The 23,736-nt window shown below is 37.6% G+C and overlaps 1 protein-coding gene across 1 annotated transcript in view; it reads left to right on the plus strand.

Annotated features, from left to right (window-relative positions):
- Positions 1–1,631: 1,631 nt before the first annotated feature.
- LOC121408397 (dynein heavy chain 10, axonemal-like) overlaps positions 1,632–23,736 on the plus strand; it is a 62,027-nt gene continuing 39,922 nt past the window's right edge. Inside the window, exons 1-25 of the mRNA XM_041599869.1 lie at positions 1,632–1,978; positions 3,502–3,633; positions 4,229–4,398; positions 5,019–5,243; positions 5,772–6,613; positions 7,374–7,572; positions 7,729–7,845; positions 8,773–9,021; positions 9,933–10,109; positions 10,717–10,921; positions 11,913–12,040; positions 12,811–12,897; positions 13,697–13,810; positions 14,219–14,362; positions 15,077–15,265; positions 15,944–16,104; positions 16,562–16,756; positions 17,716–17,842; positions 18,378–18,542; positions 19,004–19,279; positions 20,321–20,423; positions 21,090–21,268; positions 22,200–22,411; positions 22,870–23,026; positions 23,490–23,723. Of these exons, the coding sequence (XP_041455803.1) occupies positions 1,762–1,978; positions 3,502–3,633; positions 4,229–4,398; positions 5,019–5,243; positions 5,772–6,613; positions 7,374–7,572; positions 7,729–7,845; positions 8,773–9,021; positions 9,933–10,109; positions 10,717–10,921; positions 11,913–12,040; positions 12,811–12,897; positions 13,697–13,810; positions 14,219–14,362; positions 15,077–15,265; positions 15,944–16,104; positions 16,562–16,756; positions 17,716–17,842; positions 18,378–18,542; positions 19,004–19,279; positions 20,321–20,423; positions 21,090–21,268; positions 22,200–22,411; positions 22,870–23,026; positions 23,490–23,723 (5,004 nt within the window). The 5' untranslated portion in view covers positions 1,632–1,761. The remainder of the gene's footprint in view (positions 1,979–3,501; positions 3,634–4,228; positions 4,399–5,018; positions 5,244–5,771; positions 6,614–7,373; positions 7,573–7,728; positions 7,846–8,772; positions 9,022–9,932; positions 10,110–10,716; positions 10,922–11,912; positions 12,041–12,810; positions 12,898–13,696; positions 13,811–14,218; positions 14,363–15,076; positions 15,266–15,943; positions 16,105–16,561; positions 16,757–17,715; positions 17,843–18,377; positions 18,543–19,003; positions 19,280–20,320; positions 20,424–21,089; positions 21,269–22,199; positions 22,412–22,869; positions 23,027–23,489; positions 23,724–23,736) is intronic.

Here is a 23,736-nt window from a genome sequence, read left to right on the forward strand (position 1 = left end):
TTTAAGCTTGCTGTTCGCGCTCTCATTATTTAGTTCGTGAGATATATATTCTATTCATGAGTCACTAAATGCAGTCCTTAAAAGATTACTTTCTGAAGCCTGTTGCATAAAACTTTTTACCTGAGAAAACTCTGGTAAAAACTGAAAACTAAGGTTAGTCTGATTTCCGCCATTGACTTTAGCACAGGGCAAAAACTCCTGTAAAAACAACCTGAGTTTTCTCAGGTAAAAAGTTTCATGCAACGGGCCCCAGGTCAGTATATAAACAAATTACAGCTCGCCCTCGCATTAATTCTTTAGAAAGATACACATCTTTCTCACGATTACAAAAAATGCTCCGAATGCTCACTTCGCGTCTTGTTACATGAAATGTCTACTAGTTTGAGCTTGCGATTCGCGCTTTCAACATCTCACAAGGATCATTATTAGTATTATTTTTATTTTTATTACCACCAGCAGAAGCTGTTATTAAAAATGACATCCCCTCCAATACAAATCCTATTATCTAGAGGTTGCTCGCACGCTTCCAACACACTTGATCCCCTGCATCTTTAATTAAACCATTTGCTTAGGCAGCAATTGCTCAGATAAAATCGAAATTAGCCTATGCTTGATCAGGGCGCCTATATTCTTAATGAAATACATGCTTTGGCCCCAACACACGCATGTATCATCGATCGTTATTACTATCATTGCATAATATCGTGTAATCTTGTAATGACAACATCGTTTTTGTTACCAAAATGAATTATTTTCATTTTCGGAATTACGAACCTTATTTCGTTTTCGGATTAACGAACCTTCGGAATTACGAACCTTATTTTGTTTTCGGATTAACGAACCTTCGGAATTACGAACCTTATTTCGTTTTCGGATTGACGAACCTTCGGAATTACGAACCTTCGGAATTCCGAACCTTCGGAAATACGAACCTTCGGAATAACCGAACCTTCGGAATTACGAAGCTTCGGAATTACGAATGTATGCGATATATTCGTATAGATAGATAGCTAGATCATAGCCAGATTTGCATTCAAAGTTCGTGAAAGGAAAGAACAAATAATAATAATAATAAGAAGAAAAAAATTATTCTGTGAAATTATGAATCCAAATAAGCATTAGGATTTAGATAACGGCTCATTTGATTGCAATCTCGCAGATACATAGGCCTATGTTCTCAATACAGTGGATTTGTTGCTATTTTTATGCACTCATTTCCTGTTTACTTATAGGTGAGCGTTATGATATATTTTGTAAACATGAAGCTTTCAACATTTCTCTTGAATCTCAGTTAATCTTTGTCAAAATGTTCAAAATCGATCTAGATATCACAATGTCAATCTGCCTAGCAACCATTTCTCTGCCTGTGTAGTCATGAACGCTCGTACCAGTCTAGTTCCAGCCAGCTGCGCGCAATGATACAGAGTAATCCGGGGAGTAATTTAATAAGTTATAATTTATCGAATTAATCTGCATTCTATCAAATTTTCAGAGAGCGTGGAATGTAATATCAATATGAAATAAATTTAACCACGATGATTTGATTTTTATAATTATTTTTAATGTGCATTTCAACGATTATTTGGACGTATTTTACCAATCAATTATTGCGCGAATGTGTAAACATGTTTAGGTGCGTACTGCGGTTTTGTTTTTCGAATATGTATCGCGATTATTGTTGGAACCAAAATTTAGTGGAAAATGTTGAAAATATCAACATAATATCATTATTTTAAGGAACGGAAAAGGAAAGACAAAGCCATGGATGATATTCGTTTTGAATGGCTGAGAGACAAGGTCTACCATGCCTTAAACATTACTGATCCTGAAGTGTTTGAGGAGTTGATGAACCGAGATGACGGCGAATACGAGAGAAGCCTTGCGAAATTTCTTAATGAAACTCCAGAAGAAGGAAGATCAGCTGCTATATTTTACAAAAGAGTCCAACAAGAAGAAAGAGAAGTTGAGATAGAAATAGGTTTGTATACAGGCCCAATAGAAAATGTTTCAAAAGAGTTTAAAGAGATCTAGGCCTAACAGATGATTCTAATCCCGGGATTCTATTCCTCAGGCCTGGCGATGCCTCGCGTCCGCCGAGGACAGAGGAACGATTGCCCCGAGCCGGGCGGGCTGAGTATGAGCGGAGCTCCGCTGTTGAACATGTTTTGATGCGGTTGCTCTTTCGTGTCCATCCGAACTGAATTAGCCAAGTAAAGACTGGGGTGGAAAGAATTCTAGCCCGGTCGCAGGCATGATACTCTTCCAAAAATGGGATTTATGTTTTTTTGTTACACATGAGGCACTGAGTTAGTGAAAGATCATGTTAAAAATTTGTTGTGGCTGAAATCATGATTCATACTCAGCCTGAATAATTATTGAATGTGGTAAAGTGGCAAAGTCTGTGCAGACCCACACTCACAGTATACCCCTCCCTGTCTGCAAATATCTATGTGTGCAATAAAACTTAAAAATATGCCACAACCACAAAGTTTGCACTTGCATACATTGACAGATATTCATTGAAATATCAGACTCAAAATTGGGAGAAAATATTTAATTTCAGGCATTTCATATGACAGCCTCAAAATAATACAGCCTTTCTCATCAATTCCCCAAATTGTGTGTAAAGTGAAAGAACATGCAGACATGCACCATTTTTTTTTTCAATTTTAAAAATGACAGGTTTTTTTTTCAAACCAAGACAATGTATTTCTTTCAAACTTTTATAAGATTTTGGGCATATAGGATTTATGTGTATCCACCTTGTTAGGTGCTCAAGGCGCTCCTATAATACCCTGGCTAAGCTAGTCTACCTATTTCGGTGCACATAGCTTTCTGAGGGATTAATTCCTGTTGGTACCCATTTACCTCGCCTGCGTTGAAAGCATCACAATGTGGGTAAATTTCTTGCTGAAAGACAATACTCGATGTCTGAGAAGCAAACTACGTTCCTCAGATTGAAAGAAGAGAGTCTTGATCAGTAGACCACGGTGCCCCCACAAAATATAACGAATCTCAAATGAAAATCTATGTGCAATAAATTGAAATTCATGTTTAATCTTGGGTTAAATTTTGTTGAAAAGTTGACATTTTTCTTGGAATGGTTACCAGAGGTGACAAATTTGCCAGTATATTGTCAATATTTTGTCAAAACTGATCTCGTCGTAAAGAAGTTTTATTTACAAAGTTATAATAGATTAGTTTGCCATACATGTATCGTGATGATTCGAACCCCAGACAATTACATGGAAGACTTGAAACTCACATTAATTTGGACTTAATTAAAAAAAAAACAATTTCTTGTCAGATAGACACAAATATTGGGATTTAGAAAAAAAGTTCTTTAAGATGTATTTAATTACACTCGGGGGGGGGGGGGGGGGTAAGTGAGCTTTCATAAATCGAGATAAGGCAAAAAATAAGAGATATCTAATTGATATAGCATTGCAAGAGAATGAAATGAAAATTATTTTTAAGTACATTGTTCTCTTCACTTGCTAGAACCTTCTGAGACAGATGGCCTCCCTGAAAACATTGAAGGTGATGAAGGTTTGTTGGGTGCTACACCTGCTGAAGAGATTCCACCTACCCCTGCAGAGCTGGTTGAAACCCCAACAGAAGAAAAGGGGAAAAGTAAGTTTATGTGAAGGAAAGGATGTGGCATGTCAATGACAATTTTTGGAGCATCTACCTACCAAGAGGATACCTCTCCTGGATTCCTTTGCGTAATAAGAGTTTCTGTCATTGGAACTTTGCTGTCAAATAGGAACTACCATGGTAAATTTCATGGAAGTAACCATTTGATGGTAAAAAAAAGTAACTTTATGCAATAGAACTTGGCAGGGCAATTTGCTGGTGGCATGGGTTCGAAGGGGTATGTCCTGGGAGGAGTTATCCTGCGGGAAAATGTTGTTTGCCAGGGAGAGATTTGTACTTGGAGAATATCCCCTCTAGGGAGAGATGTTGAATGAGGATAATGTTTTGATACAAAAAATTGTTCTTTTTTTGTTGTTGATAACATTTGCTTCTCACTAAGTTTGTAAGTGTAAGATGACATAATAAAATTTATTTGAGGGAATTTTTTTTCAAGGCTCTTAAAACATGGTAACATCTCAAAAGCCGAAACTGCCTAAGCTGAAAGAGAGTGTCAGAATAGGTGGAATAAGCTGTTGCACTACCGTATTGACATATATATAACAGGCTTAATATTTAATTCTACCCTTGACAGAGAAAAAGAAAAAGAAAGGAAAGAGGAATCAATCGGCAAAGACAGAGGCCCAGCCAGAACCTGAGACTCCTCGTGAAGAGCCTAAGCCTCCTGAACCTGAGCCTGTCCAGGCAGCCGAGGGCGGAGAAGGTGATCCTGATGCACCATCCCCAGAAAAACAACCTACAACAGTATGTACACTTTCTATGAAAATGTCAGTCATTGGTTAACTCGTTCACTATGAGAGTTCAAGACGCTTGTGTGAGGGAGCGGTAGATTTGCGACAAACTTCTGTGATGCACCTATTTCGCCGAAAGTTTTAAAATGAGCTTACTCGAGGTAGTTGCTCAGGAGTTCTTCTCGCATATGCTCATTTCTCATAGCGGTTCTAGGCCAACGAATTGTCTTCTTGAAAACGTTCATTTCCCCAAGCACATTTGCTGGATGATTGTGATGCTATCATAATACTGAGCAGGTAACAGCATAGACATATGCACCTGTTATGCGATGATTTTACACCGGTTTCCTCTTGCACACTTAAATCTAGGGTTGCAATGTCTGTAAAAGCATATATCTAAAGCAAGTTTGCAAGTATGTGAGATAAAGAACAGAGAGCTAGTCTTGATGTCAAGATTCTGTGTCAAAGCTGACCAATATGGAACATATTATAAAGGAAACCCAATATTTAAAATAAATATAATTTCCTATTTGGTACTCCAATAATTGGATTGAACCCAGCAAATTTCTGACTGGGCATATATTCATTCTCACATGTAATTCAGAACAACCCACTACTTTACTTTTTCATCAGAAAATCATCAGGGAGACCTTCATGCGCACATTGCTGTACATGTGCCATGGGCATGTACCTGAGCAGGTAGCAGAGGAAGACTGCATTTACTTCATCCGAAACACACCGGGAATGGTAGACCTTCCCAACACCATGGATGAAGCACAGAGCATGCTGCCAAAGTTCTTTGAATACGGTATCCTCAACGGTCACTCCTTAGTCATGCTGGAACAGATTATTACCCAGGTGAGAATAAGAATTAAATATTTGATTAAAAGGTGACTGTATTTTATCCTTTGAGAAACAAGCATTTCAAGATATATCGAATTTTCATATTCATTCTTATATTTTAGTTTTTCAAATATTGGAAATTTGTGATATTAGAGGTTTGAAATATCTTAATGGTACTAAAAGATGATTAATGAGGGGATAACTTTATTCAACATGAAGGTTATAGAAGCGTAGATAGGGTGACATTGCTTGTGCACTGGACGAAAATATGAACAATGATATTCAGTGTGTAAATTTGCTTGAAAATAGAGGTATAACTTGGAGAAAATATCAATCTACCTTGTGAACTTTGGCTTTTGATTACATTTATGAAAAGATTGTTCCTATGTTCAAAAAATAGAAATCTTATCTGATAGACTGAAGTGAGTTCTTTCCAGTATAATAAATTGTATAGTCCGGGGGTAGATCCCGTACCCACTATACTCCAACTATGCAGCTGAGAAGCAAAACAATGAAATCATTTGTCATTCAATACCCCTGCAGGTGTACATCCCCTTGCTATCCTTTAGTGCTCACAAGAATGGGGATGCTCCAACAGAAGCAGAACAGAAAGCTGCTGCCCTGTCGTCATCCTCAAAGGATAGTCTTGGTATCCAACCTGATGATTCAGATGAAGAACAAGAAGAGGTAAATGTGGCTGAACTTCAGAAACATGCCCTCTTAAGAGATGATTTCCTCATCAACATGGAGAAGTTTGCCAAGCACATCGAGCGTACTATCCAACAGATTGAAGGGGAGGTCCGACTTGACATTCCGGACCTCCTAACCGATGGAGACCCGACTGAGCTTGCCAAAGACGATGTACTCATACATGAGATTGAGAACACAACACTTGAATGGACAAAACAGATTGCTAGTGCTGTTGAGGTTCAGCTGAAAAAGACTCCTCATGGTAATGGCCCACTTGCTGAGATTGATTTCTGGCGCGAGCGGAATGCAGCGTTGAGCGCTCTCAGTGAGCAGATCAAGATGCCAAAGGTCAAGAAAATGCTAGACATCCTGGCCAAGAAGGATGCCATGGGCGACCATGCCATCCTGCAGAGTTTTGATCTCAACAGGGCAGAGCTGAACAAGTATTACGTAGAGGCAAAGGACAATGTCCGCTTCCTCAGCACCCTTGAGAGGCACTTCAAGAACTTAACGCATGGTGCAGGGTTTCAGATTGTCCTGGACACCATCCCATCCATGATGAATGCCTTGCGAATGGTTTGGATTATCTCAAGGCACTACAATACAGATGAGCGCATGATCCCCCTGATGGAAAGAATTGCCTGGGAACTGGCTGAACGAGTTGAGAAGGTCATTAACATCAGGACCATATTCAAGTAAGAATTCATTCCAGATTCAGAACCAATTACATGTTTAAAACTTAAAGGTCAAGTCCACCTCAGAAAAATGTTGATTTGAATCAATAGAGAAAAATCAGATAAGCACAATGCTGAAAATTTCATCAAAATCGGATGTAAAATAAGAAAGTTATGACATTTCAAAGTTTCCTTTATTTTCAACAAAATAGTTGTATGAACGAGCCAGTTACATCCAAATGAGAGAGTCGATGATGTCACTCACTCACTATTTCTTTTGTTTTTTATTGTTTGAATTATACAGTATTTCAATTTTTACGAATTTGAGGATTAGGACCTCCTTGCCTGAAGCACAAAATGTTAAAATAATGGAATTCCACGTGTTCAGGGAGGAATGAAACTTCATTTCACATGACAATGACGAGAAAATAACAATATTTCATATAATAAAATACAAAAGAAATAGTGAGTGGGTGATGTCATCAACTCACTCATTTGGATGTAACTGGCTCGTTCATATAACTATTTTGTTGAAAATAAGCGAAACTTAAAAATGCCATAACTTTCTTATTTTACATCCGATTTTGATGAAATTTTCAGTGTTATGCTTGTTGAATTTTCCTCTTTTTATTGAAATCAAGTTTTTGTTGGGGTGGACTTGTCCTTTAACTTATCTGAGTTTCTATCCTGACTCTTATTTCATTATGCAACTTTGGATTTGTTTGATTTGTCTTGATTACGTTGACTGAAATGTGGACTACTTCTGCTTGTGTATTTTCAGGGATTCCCCCGTGCAAGTGAAAGCCAAGACTGCAGAAGCCAAGAAGACTTTGGAGATGTGGAAGGAATGTTACCTAGAGGTCAGAGCCAAGATTGAAGCTTCTGGACGTGATGCCCGCTGGGAGTTTGACCGCAAGAAGCTCTTCGAGCGGACAGACTACATGGCTACCATCTGCCAGAATATCTATGATGTTGCACAGGTATAATATTCATCTTTCTGCTTATTACTGTCCTGTAATTTAAACTGTACAATGACAAAAAAATATCAGAATCCTCTGGGTATTTTTTCTCTTCGATAATGATGCGCATGATGAATTGACCAATCGATTTTACAATTTGGAATTCTTTTCTTTAAGGTCCTAGAGGAATTTTACAACATCTTTGGACCTGAACTGAAGTCTGTTACCGGAGATCCGCAGCGCATTGAAGATGTGCTTAAGAGAGTTGATGGTCTGGTTGAACCTATACAAGATGTGAGTTACCCTTTTCGACTTTGTATTAAAAGATTGTAAGCAGTACTTCACATACTGCACAGAGAAATACATTACCATGAGAATTACAGATGGTTATGTTTTGTGTAGTACATGTACAAAGGTCTTTTGCAAGAAAAGTCCCATCATGAAGAAAATTAATATAGCTTTCCTCCTAAAAAAGAACATGCTTTTGTTATTTAACAGGAGAATATATCATGACATCATACATCCAATTCAAATGTTATGTGATTATTTCATCAACTATACCATTTTGATTATGTGTTTAAATTGTAGATGTAATGAATGTAGATTACTAGTATTTCATAGTCCAGACATAAGTCATAGTTTAAAATTTCAGTGCTGATAACAAGTATATGTAATCCCGATTCTTCAGTGAAATATTGGGTGATTTCAAGTCTGGTGGTGGCCTCGGTGTTGTTGTTGGTGTTGAAATTTGGATTGCTTTCCCTAGCTCCATAACTTACTCAGAGTTGGTAAAACTGATCCAGATCACATTATTGACATCTCAACAACTAGTGAGTGACTTTTCAGGACCATCTTTATTTTATGTTTGGTTTTATAATCGTGTAAAAATTGACCTAACACCATTACCAAAATGTCAACACTGAACTTGAAATCACCCATTGTGTTGCGCCCCATCCTCTTTCTAGATTTTATTCCTGAAATTCATGAAGCACTACACATTTTCCAGCTAAAGCATGGGTTGTAATATCTTATTATCGATTTTAGAGACATGTATGTAAGGTAATACAATGTAATATTGTTTGCGCTTCATAATGACAACCTGTATTGATATGTACTATACAAGAATAGCATGTCGTTGAATGAAAGAGAAATGTGAAGATGGCATAATGCATTTAATACACGATACACTTATGTCTTATATAATATGCTTTGTATATTTAGGTCAACTTTGAACCCTTTAGCTTGAAGCACCAGCTGCAATGGCGCAAGGTCATGGAATGGTTCAACAAGGAGGTAGCCGCCATAGAAGATGAGGCTAAGCATTTTATTGACGAATCCTTCAAGACGCTGCGGTCAGCAGAGGGCGCTTTTGACATGCTGCTCAAGTTCAGGCACATCCGTTCCCGGGAGGCAATCAACTCACAGATGATGAAGAAGTTTAATGACATTCTCCTACAGTATGGCAAAGAGGTCAGATCATTTTTCCATTTTAAAAATAGAAATATATTTCTTTCAGTCTTTAGAAATTTAGATTTAAATCTGGCTTAGTTACCAACCATGGGGCTGGTCGGGATTCACCTCAGATTAACAGAGACTACCCCTGCCCCGTCTCTCTTCACTTTACTTAACTCAGTGCAACCTATTCCTCAACCGAACCCTCCTCTCCTCCACCACTTGCTTCTTCCATTTCTTCTTCGGTTGCCCCTTTCCCTTCTGAACAGCCTTCTCTGTGAACATTCTCTACATTATAAAGCAGAAGATTTTATTTATAACACCCACAAATGTAAATGAACAGTAAATAAATGTAAATGAGGATGAGTACCCTCTATTCATTCAATTATTCAACAGGTAGATTGCATTTCTATGTACAGCACAGTTATCTTTTCTTTCTTTTTCCCCCCAATTTTGTGGACCCTGCATCGGCCACGTCCCTCATCCAAACTCCTCCAAATATGGCAGGCATGGTTTTTAACATCAAGTTGTGTAAAATACATTCAGTTTTCCAAAATCACTCGTGCATGACCTTCCAGGCGCCATTTTGTAAATTTCAAGTCTATTTGCATACCATTCCTCTATCTCCCTTATCCCATCATATTTCCCTTATCCTGCATGCTACAGACTTCTAAAAAAATGCTGTAGATTCTCTAAGAGTTGCTCTTTCATATTTGACGTATGACCTGCCCTTCAAAATACCATCTTCATGCCCTCATTTCAAATCCGAAATAGTCTACGTTGATACTCTTTGGAGTTGGACCATAGTCAGTTTGATGCACATAGTGAGTCTCTATACATGCAAACATATGCCAAATGATAAAAATGGATTTAGTCTCTATTGCTTGTTACCTCTTCTATATTTTGTTGAATCACTGTTCTATACACAGGTTGACACAGTACAAGCTCTGTTCAAGCAGTATCAGCACAATCCACCCGTCTCCAAGAACCAACCCCCTGTAGCCGGAGCCATTGCTTGGGAACGATCCCTCTTCCATCGCATCAAACACACAATCATCAGGTTCCAGAGTATGGAGGATATGCTCTCCAGTGAATATGGCAAAGCTGTAAGTCCCCTCCCCCCTATTCAATGAACTATTACATATTCACGTTGCTGTAAAAAAAAGAATTGTGGGTTTTCTTACTGAATATTTAATGCATATTATGTACATGGATAGAAAGTTTTAGCTCTTCCGTACACTTTTATCATTTAGAGTGCCCTAATGGAAGAAAAGAAAGTTTCGATCATGTTGAATGGCCTTCATAATAACTTCATTTTTTTAACAGTTCCCAGAAGTAAGATATTATATACCTTTAAAGTAAAAGTTTAAAAAGTCAGAACAAAATCTTATATTGAGCATAATTTAGAAATGGTTGCAAGTCATCTACATGGATGCAAGTCAAACATTCATAGTATTTTTTCGTTCTAAATCACTAATGCATCTATGCAAAGCTGCCAAGTAATACCGATGTTCAGTATTGAGTACTGAAAAATGAAAAGAATACTGATGGTTTAATACATTTATTTCTTAAGTTTCAGTTTTATGTGTTGTCTTATGGTATTTCTTGGATTTCCTCACCAAAATTCTGATTTCAGCTGTTAAAATGATATATTTTTTTCTAGTTTGTAGCTCTAATCTTCATCATTTTTCTGTGCATTCATGATTCCTGTAGGCAAGGACCAAGTACCTCGGTGTTGCCAGACAGATGAAAGAATATGAGGATAAGAAGTATAAGGTGTGGCGTGAACATGTCGAGGTGATCCTACCTGGCTTACTTAAGCGCAATCTCCTGACCAGACCTCAAGACCAGTTGCCTTCTGGAAAGACCCACGAACCCTCGGGTGGCGATGATGGTGATGACACACACAGGTCACTGGGTAAGGTCATTGTTCAAATGTCAAGAACTAACAGAAAAGGTTGTACCTTTTGTCAGGAATGGAAAATGCATAATTGTTTATTTACAAGGGGCTGCGCCGATATGTGTGTACAAGTGTGAATGCACAAATATTATTAAACACAAGGCTAATTGATGAATTACGCATACCCATACCACATGCAACTGGTAATATTAGCATTTTTTTTTTAAATCTTTGTGAAAAATCCCTCAATTCAAAAATTCAATTCAATTCAAAATTTATTTCAAGCAATCAATCATAAAAATACAGGTATATCCAAAGTAGGTAAAACATGGGATTGGGAGCCCCTAGAAGTTTTCATTAAAAAAAACTTGTGGGTGGGGCACCACCATGGTAAAATCAAATACAATTAATATAATACATACATAAAAAAGAGTGAACAACAAAGAATTTGTAGTATTCTATAGATAAATGTTTTTTATACATGTATTATGCTACATTAAGTTCTATGTGTAACAGTTATAAGTGCATTAAAATCACCTGATTGATTGTAGAGAAAGAATAGGATATCCGGCTCATTCGATATTCATTAAGTGGAAAATAGATCTAGGTAGATCCATGAGAGAAATGTAGACGGTATGAAGAAGGAGTCAATGAAGACCAGGATGTGACAAAGGCTTGGCTACAAAGAAAAAATATATTCATAATTAACCAATTAAAAAATATAAATGATACATTTAAACAAGTTTGTTCAGGCTCATTGCACATTAGTAGCAGAATTTTGATTACAATTAGTTTTAGTTAAATAAGTAATACTGGTATTTTGGCAATATGAAGAGTGTCATTGTATTATGGACAGTGAAATCAAGTTCTTTCTTATCCATGTTTGTTTTAGTCCTTGGAAAATTTTTGAAAGAGAATTTTCTTGAAATCAATGATTGACCTCAGTTACATCTGGCTTTCTTGAATACACATCTGACAGTTTTGTTACTTCTGTATTGTATTATTTCAGGTCTTGGTACAGATACCAAGTATGTAGTAGACTTTGCTCCAGACCTATCAGAGATCATCACTGAGACGAAGTACATGGAGCAGTTGGGTTTCTCTATCCCTGAGCTGGCTCGTAATGTAGCCTTACAGGTAAGACCATGCAGTTTACCATGTTTTTAAAGAATAAAACCTGTGGAAAAAGCCTTTCTGACAACTTAAAAAGATGTATCTCTGTTGAGCCTTTCAGAAATCTTTCCAACCCCTTTAGATTTACTTCCAATGCATCATGTGCCTTGAGCACTCTTCAGAGTGGATTTCATCCTGGCCATGTTGGGGCCTTGTTGTTGAATTACAATCATGACTTTGAAAGTTTATGGATCTACTTCATAAAACTTGGACATAAGAGTAATCAAGTATCACTCAACATCCCTTGCGAGTTTCAGGTCACATGACCAAGGTCAATGAACTTTGGCCATTTTAGGGGTAATTGTGGAATTGCCATCAGAACTTTGAATGTTTATGGATATAGTTCATGAAATGTGGACATACAAATGTAGGGGTAATCAAGTATCACTGATCATCTTGCACAGGTCGAAGGCCACATGATGATCAAGGTCAAATGTCATTTAGGGTCAATGAACGTTGTAAGATATTATTATATGAATGGCGTTTTTTTTTAAATAATTATTTTATAGTCGTTTTCAAAGTCGGCACTGCTGCTATGTTGAATCACGTAATGTAGGCGAGACTGCCACTTGTTTACAAAGTGGAGCCTCTCAAAGGACATCAGTCCTTTGACAGGCATTATTTTGTTCAATGAAAGCCTTGTTAATTGTAGTTAGCCCATGTGGTACTAGACTATCTGAGAAGAAGTAGACCAACTGGATATAAACCCAATTATGCGGTTTGCTCTCTTGCAGGAAGACAAGTATCTAAGATGGAAGGATGGACTGAATCACATGTTACAGAGATACCATGGTGTCATTTCTTCCATTGATGCTGCTGAGGTAATCTTGTTATCCCTTCCCCTATTTCAGAAATTGCAATATCCCCCTTTAAATATCAGTACCTTACTACTTATTCAACTGACTGATGAAGAAAAATGGCTATTTTTCTTCCCTCATTTCACAAACTCACAAAAGTGTGCTGCTTGAAAAATTCCAAGGATATTTTAACTTTCATCTAATATACTTATTGTTTCTCAGGGATAGTAGTTTTTAATCGGCATGTGATCACAAAACATGTTTATGGGGCGTTGCAAGAAACTTGCGATCAATTGCAAGTCTATTTTCGTTCCCAAAATCAAGCATATGCCATGCAATTAATTGCAAATTTGCGAGTAATTGCTAATCTGCTCCATGAAACAAGGAGTGTATTCTGATTTGCCAAAGTTAAAAGTGATTAATCAACTGTAAAATTACAACAGAATATTTGCGATTGATTGCAAATATTTTCTTGCAACACACCCTTAGTGTAGTTATGGATATCAGTCAAAGACGTCAAAAAAATATTGATAAAATTGAAATTGATATAGATTTAGAATTTTTTTAGTTTGAGCCTTTATGAGGAATGGGGATAATTCGTTAGCCTTTACAGTGTTACATCTATGCTTAAACTGATATATGCAGGCAAGTAATTTATTCAGACAATAAAACACGTGTACTAAAATAAAAAAAATGTTTAACTGATGCACGATTAAATACAACATGGGAATAGGATTATAATATCTTTGTGTATGATAATGGAGATGTTCTTGTGAGAATTTAAGGTTGAATTAAAAATGAAAATTTGTAAAAATTATTGCAGACCCAACTCCTTGATGAACATCTGAAAGACCTTAGACGTACCCTCAAACCAGGACACAAGCGGCTCAACTGGAACTCACTCGGTATCGCCGATTATAACACAAGATGTGAACAGGTATGAATTATCTTTAATTTTCACATACACTCAAATCTATATTTTGGGTTCCATTTCATTTGTTTCTAGGACAATTGCTCTGCTATAAGTTCCACACATAAGTCAAATGACTAATTTCAACCCTGGATGTAACTCTACACCCAACTTTAAACATAACCCTAACCTTAAATCTTAGATGAGAATGAGATAAAGCCCGGAACAATTGTCGCAGGAGAAAATGCTTTGTCACCCTTCACCTCATTTAAGATGATAAGTTTTAAGTAGAAATACATGTTTGTTGAAAATTTTATGCTGCTTTTTTAGCAATTGGCTAAATAGTTACCACTACTGAACCACCAAAACGGCAAACATATTGATACCATGAGCTTTCACTGTCTATTTTCCTTTTTCTTGTTCCAATTAACTCAGGCTATATCCAAGTTTGAGTCCTTGGTAAACCAAATCCAGAAGAATGCCAAGGACATTGATGCTCGTCTCCGAGCTATGGAGCTAGCTGAACTGTTCAAGGGTCCTCCACCCCAGGTCAAAGAGGACATCCTACCAAGTTGTAAGGTAAGTCGGTATCTTGCATTTTAATGCTTGGCATCGCAGGCAAAGGCCACATAAAAATGCCCTTGTCTATAGGGAACTTGTGGTGATTGAATTATTGTATTCAAATGTGATGAAATTGATGATGACTATTGAAATTATTATGGTGAGGGCAATGATGATGAAGATGCTGATGATGACGATTATGATGATGGTGATGATGATGATAGTGAGGATGATGATGGTGAGGAGGAGGATGATGATGATGATATTGATAGGAGGAAGAGGATGATGATGATGATTAGGAGGAGGAGGATGATGATGATGATGATGATGATGATGAGAGTGCTTAATACATTGGGAAAACAACTCTGATGATGAAATATTGGTCATAATTTATGTGGGTGTCAATAAAGTTGATGATATATCTGTATTCCCTATCATAATTTCACGGATTATGTCTAATCTATTTTGTAAATGTATTGTGGAAATAGGAAATGGTGATGATGGTGGTGGTGGTGATGACGATGATGATGTTAATTATGAGGCTCTGTGACAGATTTATGTTCTTGGGTATGCTGTAAAAATTGCTTCATAAAAGAAAATGCAATGCTTGGTTCCAGCTGATAGTTTCTGCGTGTGGACATTTCTGCCATTAGTGTGTTCTTGTCAGTGGGGTCAGACTTCCTTTCCAAGACTTATCATTAGTCATTTTGTTATGTTATCCCTTTCTTCAAGGAATTCTATGACCACATTGAGAGAGAGAGGCTTCACATGTACGAGACTCTGTCCAGGAAGTATCGAGCCATAGGTCCTTTGCTAACCAAGATGGAAGGTTTGGTCGTCCATACCAACACCGGGAAGTCTCCACGTCTTGCTGCATACTATGCTTTCTGGGAGAGGAGGGTCTATGAAACTCTGACAAGGGTAAGATAATTATAGATATTTTTATATATTATGAAGTGAAGCCATCTTGGTCACATTGAACAATGATTTTGAACCATTTCTCAGAAAGGCCAATGATTGTTAATTTAAGGTCAATACTATTAAGAAGTACTAAGATTTTCAAATTCTTTGGAACACTCCGACAAGCGGAGGTTGTGAATTCAAACCCAGCAAATTAATTCCCTTAATGCTTTAATAGCATCTTTATGGTGGCTCAGCATGGAGATGATGTGCATAGAGTAGCTGCGCTATATAAGTGATGCTATTATCTTTCCTCCGATCCCTCCAATGATTAAAGCGTGTGTATAAGGCCTTATATTTTATCTAATGTCATTCCAATTACTTCACTCTTTTCAGTCCGCTATATGCTTATTTTTGTTCACTCTGTCTGCTCACTTATAATAAATGGAAACTGTTACTTGATATTTCGTTCAATTTATCGTGTAGTATGAGTTATACAGGTATCCCCTTTTTTTAGCTTTATGTTATGAATTTGCAATTCTACCCTTATTTTGGTATATATGTTTCAATACGTAATTGACAACATTCTTCATTTTCCTTCTTGATGCACTAGAAAGAGTTGGCACTACTTAACGGAAAGCCTACTCACTGATCACTTATGTTCACACCAGGTTCTCTTTTCTTTGTGTTTGTGATTAGATGGTGATTAGGAATCTGTCTGAGTTTAACCACGACTTGGTAACCAACAAGCCTCTGTTCCAGATAGAAGCCATGCTTTCTGCTCCTGAGATCATCCTAGCACCAGCTGCGAATGAGATCTATAAACTCACCATGCAGTGTGTTAGAGACCTGGTTGAAGGGTAAGTCATGAAGAGGATAATAATGATGATGGTTATGATAAAGATTGGTCATATCTCACTCCCACTGTCACGATGCCACGATTGGCTTTTCATTGCTGGTTGTGAAAAAATTTGAACAGTCCAATGTTTTTTTTGATCAATACGATTGCCCTGACTAATCTGATATGATCTGATATGATCACTACCATGACTCCACAAATAAGACCATGGATTCACTCTAAAAACAAATCTTGACAGAGAGAAGTAGGTATAAAAATTGTGATGATAACGATAATGTTGATGATGATAATATTGATAATAATAGTTGTAATGATAGTCATAATCTCACTGTTATACTATCTCCTGAATAAAACAAACTTTGTTGGATAAAACATTCAAGTCCTCTCATGAAATGCCACTCTGAAGTATTATTATGAATTAATTGTTCTATTCTTTTTGGGTTTGAATTTGGTTGCAGCACCAAAAACTTTGTCCGTTGGATGCATGGTACGTGCATTGAGACCCCGCCCCAGAATGTAGATGGGGAGGATGAGCCATACATCTTCAGTTTCTTCTCAGACATCTCAGCAGATCCTGCGGTCATTGAGCTCGTCCAGACGTCCTCAACATCCATGCAGAAATCACTGACCAATCTCACCAAATACCTCAACAGGTTGGTTTCTCGAATGATAGAGTCTTCTCAACTACTCTTTATTATCAGTCCTTTTGAGCCCAAAACTCAAAGTATTTTTAGCTGTAGTTTGGGTTCAGTCACTACATCCCTTTGTGATTTAGCAAACCTTGATTATTATGTCTTTACATTGCATGCTACATGCACCAATGTCTTAAATCACTTCCAGATTTATTCAGTTGATATTCTGTTTTTACTTCCAGCAACCTTTGTGCTTTATTCATTCGATGAATATTCTACCCAGAATGATATCATGATTTTTATGTATGTGAGCAACTCTGGACAAATTAGTTTGCCTTTAGAGTTATAAGTTGGATTAACCTTGTATAACAAAGAATCTGATTGGTCTGCAGTCTTTCTATCTTTGCCTCAAAAGAATAGTTGCTTTCCTATGCAACATTCTTTGATGCCTCATAACCCATTATCCCGTATTCTAAAGTCAGGTTTAGACCATGGTCTAACTCTGTGCTAAAGCCAACAATGTCAAAATTGTCCTTACATTGTATATTTCTTATGATTACTGTGCTCTTCCCTAACTCGTGAATGGTAAAGAAAGCTATCTTATAATCCTTTCAAAACAGTTAAAAAGGATTTTAGAGAAAAATGAACTGAATTATACTGTTAGAGATTTATGCCATTATTGGCAATCCATAGTTAAATCACAACACTTTAAACCAGAGTTTGAATTAAACTCAACTTCAGAATACGGGCCATTGACTTTGTACCCGAAAATGTTACTGAACATTGTCACAACAAGTCTGAATAAACCTTGTTTTGTGAAACAGATAGTCAGTGATTTTCCGTAACAAATTTGCTTTGAGCCAATCAGAGGCAAGGATTTTAGTAGCTTATAACAAAGATCAATAAATGTATCTTTGTTTGATGAAATGCACCCTTGGCCTACAAGTGTAAGTCCATTGTTACGTTCATGTGTGACCTAGGTGGAAGCGATATAGGCCTCTGTGGAAGCTGGATAAGACCATAATGCTGGAGAAGTTTGCTGTTAAGAATCCAACCTGTGTTGCCTATGATGACAAGCTACAGTTCTACTCTAATCTGGCCACCGAGGTATGCCATAAACCTTGTTTTTCCAAAGTTACTTGATGTGAAGTTTTGAATATGCAACTTTTGTTACGTGTTTAATATTTACTCAACTTCCAGTAACATACTGCTTAAAATTTTCTTCAAATATAAGAATATTTCTGTTGAAAAAGACTTCTAGTTGATTATTTTGCGCAAAAACTAGAACTTCATCTACGTATCAAGTTCTGTTGGTTATATGAAATGTGACTTTTAATGTGGGCATGGGACATTTCTATCTGATACAAATCTGTGTTAAAACTTCTAAGACAAAATATACAATATACAGTCAATTAAGCATAACTGCAAGTATGTGGCAGATCATTTGATAAAGTAACAATCGGTTGTATACCAGTATTCCATTTTTCATGTTACAACAGGGGTTTTCTCTGTGCATGTACTTTATTTGAGAACCAATTATTACAATTCTGCAATGCAATTATCGCCATATTTTTATATAAATATCCCAACATATCAATCCTTAAATATTTCTCTTGCCTCAATCTTCTCTCGATATGTTCAGGTTGGGAACCAGCCCAAGATCAAGGATGAGGATTGCATCCGCCTCCACATGAAGCTCCTTGCTGATACTGTCAGAGACCACGCCCGTAAGTGGGTGGAGTCCCTTGGGCAGCTTCTGCAGGATGCAGTCAAGGAAGACCTGATGGGCCTCAAGACTGAACTCACAGTAAGTTTCACTGCCATATTTATCTTTTTGCATGCAATATGATATTTACCAATGTGTTGATTAATGTTGATTGTTTTTATTATGTATTTTATTTTTCTTAACCATAAATTTGTTATTTTCCTTTTGCTTATAAATGCACTGTAAATTTATTAGCTAGATACATATTTGTAAGCAAATAAAATATTTCCACCCTGACAGCTGCTGTCTGAAATCTGCTCAGATTATCTTCTGAACATTTATAGATACCTTAACCTTTATACACTAATTACATTAATGTAGATCTAAATTCTGTGTTTTAGATTGAGATTCCTCTTCCATTTCATTTAATCACATTAAAATTCACTACACTGATTAATGCTCATAGTTGATGATTATACTGTTTTACCTGTAGTTGTGACATTCATCAGAAATGAAACAATGGATCTTTTGACTTATTCGTTTTTAAATGAATGTTATCTCAGGGCTTGGCTTCTGACCTGAAGAGGGCTCCCGACACGCTTGAGGACCTCAAGTTTGTCCTGCGCGTCATCTCTGACATCCGTGACATGTCCCTGACCGTTGAGATGCGCATCGCCGATATCCTGGAGCGCTACCGCACCTTGTCCATGTACAACCTCCCGGTGTCGGAGGAAGAGACGGAGACCTGTCAGAACATCAAGCAGATGTGGGATGATCTCTTCTTAGAGTCCAAACACGTGGACGCTAGTCTGGTGGTTGTCAAGAAAAAATTCACCGAGGTATGTCCAACATGTGCACTGTACCGTCAAAATGACCTCAGGCGATGGTCTGTGTAGGCTCCACTACACTACCGTTACATCCGCTACACCGATGGTTCGGGTAGGTGTAGTGGAGGGTAGTGAAGTGTAGTGGAGACTTCACGAACCATCGCCTGAGGTACCTCAAAATCTACCCCATCATTCTTTATTGGCACCTTAATGTGACAATTGATATGCAGCTATATGACTTGAAGCAATGGATGTTTCATATGTCATCTTGCTGGCAGAAGGGCATTAGGATTTACACTTGTGACACTTCTCATTCTTCATGGTCATGCAGAAGGGTGTTATCTCTCAGGTGCGCTGTGCATATCGTGTGGGGCATGCTTGATCTTAACGCCTTATGCCAGCATCAGTAAAAAAACCCATTCGCATGCAAACTACTGCCATTCTGCTTTACAGGGCTCTGTAACACAAAGGTTAGAGATCAATCACTAAATGAACTGGCCAATCAATATCAATGTTACACGTGCATTAGGTTTGAAATACTGACAAGGGACAAATCAGTGCGATTCTTTCATATTTGCGATTCATCGCAAACCTGTGTGTTACGGAGCCCTGGTGAAGAAAATCAGCATTCAATCTTCAAATTCATTCATTATTAATTTTTGCCCTTTTTCAGACCTGAGATAATTTACACGTGTTATGTTTGTTCCTTTGTATGCTTTTTTTCTAAGACAAGCCTTTTTAAAAACTTAACATTTATTCCAGGGAGCAGAACAAACTGTCTTTCATGAGCTTCGGCTCCACTTCATTGCTAGTTTATTTGGCTTTACTCTGTAACCGTGCTGTCAAGTAATGAATCAAATTAAATAGTTTTCAATCAATATCTGAAACAACTTTGTGGCAGTTCATGATATGCAGGGAGAAGACATATTTTACTTTGATGATGTAAAATATAACATTGCTGTGCTTTGTCACGCCATGTGTGAATGACTTTTTCTTTTGCTCAGAGTTGTGAATATAAAATGATAATCCATTTCATGACTTCATACCTGACAGATCACTCAAGTGCAGATAGGTGGCTTCAGCACTGAACTGAATAGCTTCCAAAAACGCTTCAAGATGAATGGCCCTGGAGCAGTGGGCAATGATCTAGATAAAGGTAGGAATATATTTTTTGTGTCATGAGTTCAGGGATGGAAGGGGAACTAAACATTTGATTGAAATATAAAAAGGTAAAACAAGCTCAATGCTAACCATTTCATCATAATCATATTACAAAATAACAATATGAGAAAGTTATTACATTGTAAAAGCTTTGCATAATTTCACAAAACAGTTATATGCACGTCGTGGTCAGGATGTAAATGAGGGAACCGATTGCATTACCAACACACTATTTCTTTTGTATATCATTATATGAAATATGCTTTTTTTTCCTGATAGCACAATGGGAAACAAAGTTTGATCCCTCCTTTGATGTGTGGAATTGCCATTGTTGTCACCAGTGCAGTGTTGACCAAATGGCAATTCAGCCAAGTTTATAGTAGTTTGTCTATTTGGTGTGAGATAGGGACTAATTACCTGTATAAACCAAGTTGATATATATTGATTGAAGCCCTGGGTCCAGTCGAGTGGTATAGATCATACAAAATACCAATGAACTGTTTGACTTGCCGGGCATAGAGCAAATGTGACCAAGGTATAAGTAAGCAGTCGCTCTGCAATTGATGTTGAACAGGGTGATCCAGAGGACCTGCTTTTGTGTTGCAATTCCTTAACACCAGAGCATGCAATAATCATTTATTTCATTCTTGATCAAAAATAGGTGTGGAACTGCTGGAGCAATTTAAAAAAGAAATGGCTACCTATGAGAGAGACAGACAGGAGTTGGCCAATGCTGAGAAGCTGTTTGATCTGCCCATCACCATGTATCCTGAACTGCTTCAAGTCCAGAAGGAAATGTCTGGTCTTGATAAGATTTACGACATCTACAAATCTCAGAAGGTAGGCAGAAACATGATATTTTACAGATTTTATGTTTTTCTTGAAACAGGGCTGCTACTTATCAAGTTAAAGACTGAACTCTGGCCTTATCAACTTATTTTCTGGCTGTAAGAAATCATATTTGTGTACAAAGTGGCTTCTGGATGATTGTCATGCTTTCATTTTCAGTTCTCTGCAACATCCTTGTTTGAATGATTGTTCTTGTACTTCATATAATTCTAACTACCCGTATACTTAGTTATCTTATCATCCCCATTTCATAAAACATATAGTCTGTAATTTTCATTGAAAACAGCTACTGTAAATCTGGGCCCCGTCCTGCAAAGAGTTACCATTGATCCGATCAACTTCAACTACATGGAAATCCATCAATGTCATAATTTTCTCTTTAGGAAATGTACTTTGTGAACAAAGATAAGCACACTGAATTGTCATGAAAACGATGAATGTGTGAATATACATCATATCTAGGAAATATTTTGAATTAATATGAATGTTGGATGTTGATGATGCTGGCTTTCCGTAGTTGTGGCTGATCTGATCAATCACAATTCTTTGTAAGACTTGGATCTGATTGAGTGAAAGCAAGTTAGCTGATGAAATTACAGATAAAACTCTTTCATTGCAACTGATCAACAAGTAAGTCAGTGACAATCAGAGTCTATCAGCTTCATGAAATTGTTCTCTGGACTTGATATGATCTGTGATATGTACAAAGACCAAAAGGTAGGTTTATAAACAGGCTTACAGTGAAAGGATTGTGAAAGGCCTTTGGTGAAGCTTAAATTGGAGGCTCAACTTGCAGATTTTCTATTGGAGCACATGTCACAGAATTGTATTCCCTGTTATATATTAGAGTTCGGTATTAATTTTACTTTTACTTTATTATGTAATTAATCGTTGTCTTATGTGCCTCTGTCATTTTGCTCAGGCTGCTCGTGAAGAGTGGGCTCAGACTCTTTGGGCCAACCTGAATGTGAACCACCTGGTTGATGGTATCGAGGGTTTCATCAAGTCACTCAAGAAGCTCCCCCGTGACATCAAGGGCTCCCGGACGGCTCAGATGGTTGAAGGACGTATGAAGGAGTTCAGGGATTCCATCCCACTCTTTGTGGACCTCAAGAATGAAGCTCTGCGCGATCGGTAAGCGGCTGCTGCATAGTGTGATTTGACATGATTTGTGTCTTATTTTATTTAAGGGTTAGAGACGTGATAGGCTTGAAAGTTGGGCTATTTTATTTAATAGTCTTTGAAGCATCCCGGTGTAGTGCCTTTGACTCTCATTTTTCAATCAGAGTCTGTGAATTGAATTTCCTTATCCATTACTAATTCTCTTCAGCAAAAAATTCATCTTTATTGTATTGTTCTCAACCCATGTGAGGTGAATAGGACCGTAGCAGGAATTTATACCATGAAATGGAGAATATGAAGTGGCTACTCTGTGAAAGCATGGTTACTCCTGATGCAGTGGAGGGAGGGAGCAAGGATGATTGCCGCAAGTGTGAGGTTAATCCTGTCACCTCAGGTCAATTAGAAAAAAGAATGGATTTGAAATTTCGAGCTACTGACTGACTGACTGTCATGCTTGTTTTCCTTGACAGCCATTGGAAGGAGTTGATGATCAAGACAGGACAGTCCTTTGACATGAATCCTGATACCTTCACGCTGGATAACCTCTTCGCCATGGAGCTTCACAACTTCAAGGAAGTGATTGCAGATATTGTCACCAGTGCTTCTAAAGAGTTGAGCATTGAAAAGGCAAGTTCTTTGTTCTGGTTCATTTCACATTTTAGGTTTGCAATTTTGATGATGATGATGGCGGTGGTGGCGATGACAATGATGATGATGATGATGATGATCATGATGATCATGATGATCATGATGATCATGATGATCATGATGACCATGATGGTCATGATGAAGGTGGTGATGATGGTGGTGATGGTGGTGATAATGACGATGATGATCATGATGATGGTGGTCATGATAATGAAGGCAACAATGACTGTTATGATGATTTATTATGATGATGGTGATGTGACAATAAGGATTAATGGTGATGATGATTATGGTGGTGGTGATGATGATGATGATGTGACAATATGGATTACTAGTGATGATAATTATGATGGTGATAATGATGGTGTTAATGCTCATATTTAAAATAATACTTAAGATGGCATCAATGATGACAAACTATTACCATGTTCTGATCATACAGGGTATCAAGGAAGTGACTGAAGTCTGGGAAGGCATGAAGTTCAACGTCATCAAGTACATGAAGGGCACCCAGGAGCGCGGTCATATCGTGGGAGCCGTGGACGAGGTCATGCAGATCCTGGATGATAACTCCATGAACCTTCAGAGTATGTCTGCTTCACGCTTCATCGGTCCGTTCCTCAACCAAGTCCAGACCTGGGAGAAGAGCCTGTCCCTGATTGGAGAAGTCCTTGAGGTAATGCTTGTTG

The sequence above is a fragment of the Lytechinus variegatus genome, chromosome 2 (genome assembly GCF_018143015.1).
Source record: "Lytechinus variegatus isolate NC3 chromosome 2, Lvar_3.0, whole genome shotgun sequence".
In the NCBI taxonomy this organism is placed as follows: Eukaryota; Metazoa; Echinodermata; class Echinoidea; order Temnopleuroida; family Toxopneustidae; genus Lytechinus; species Lytechinus variegatus.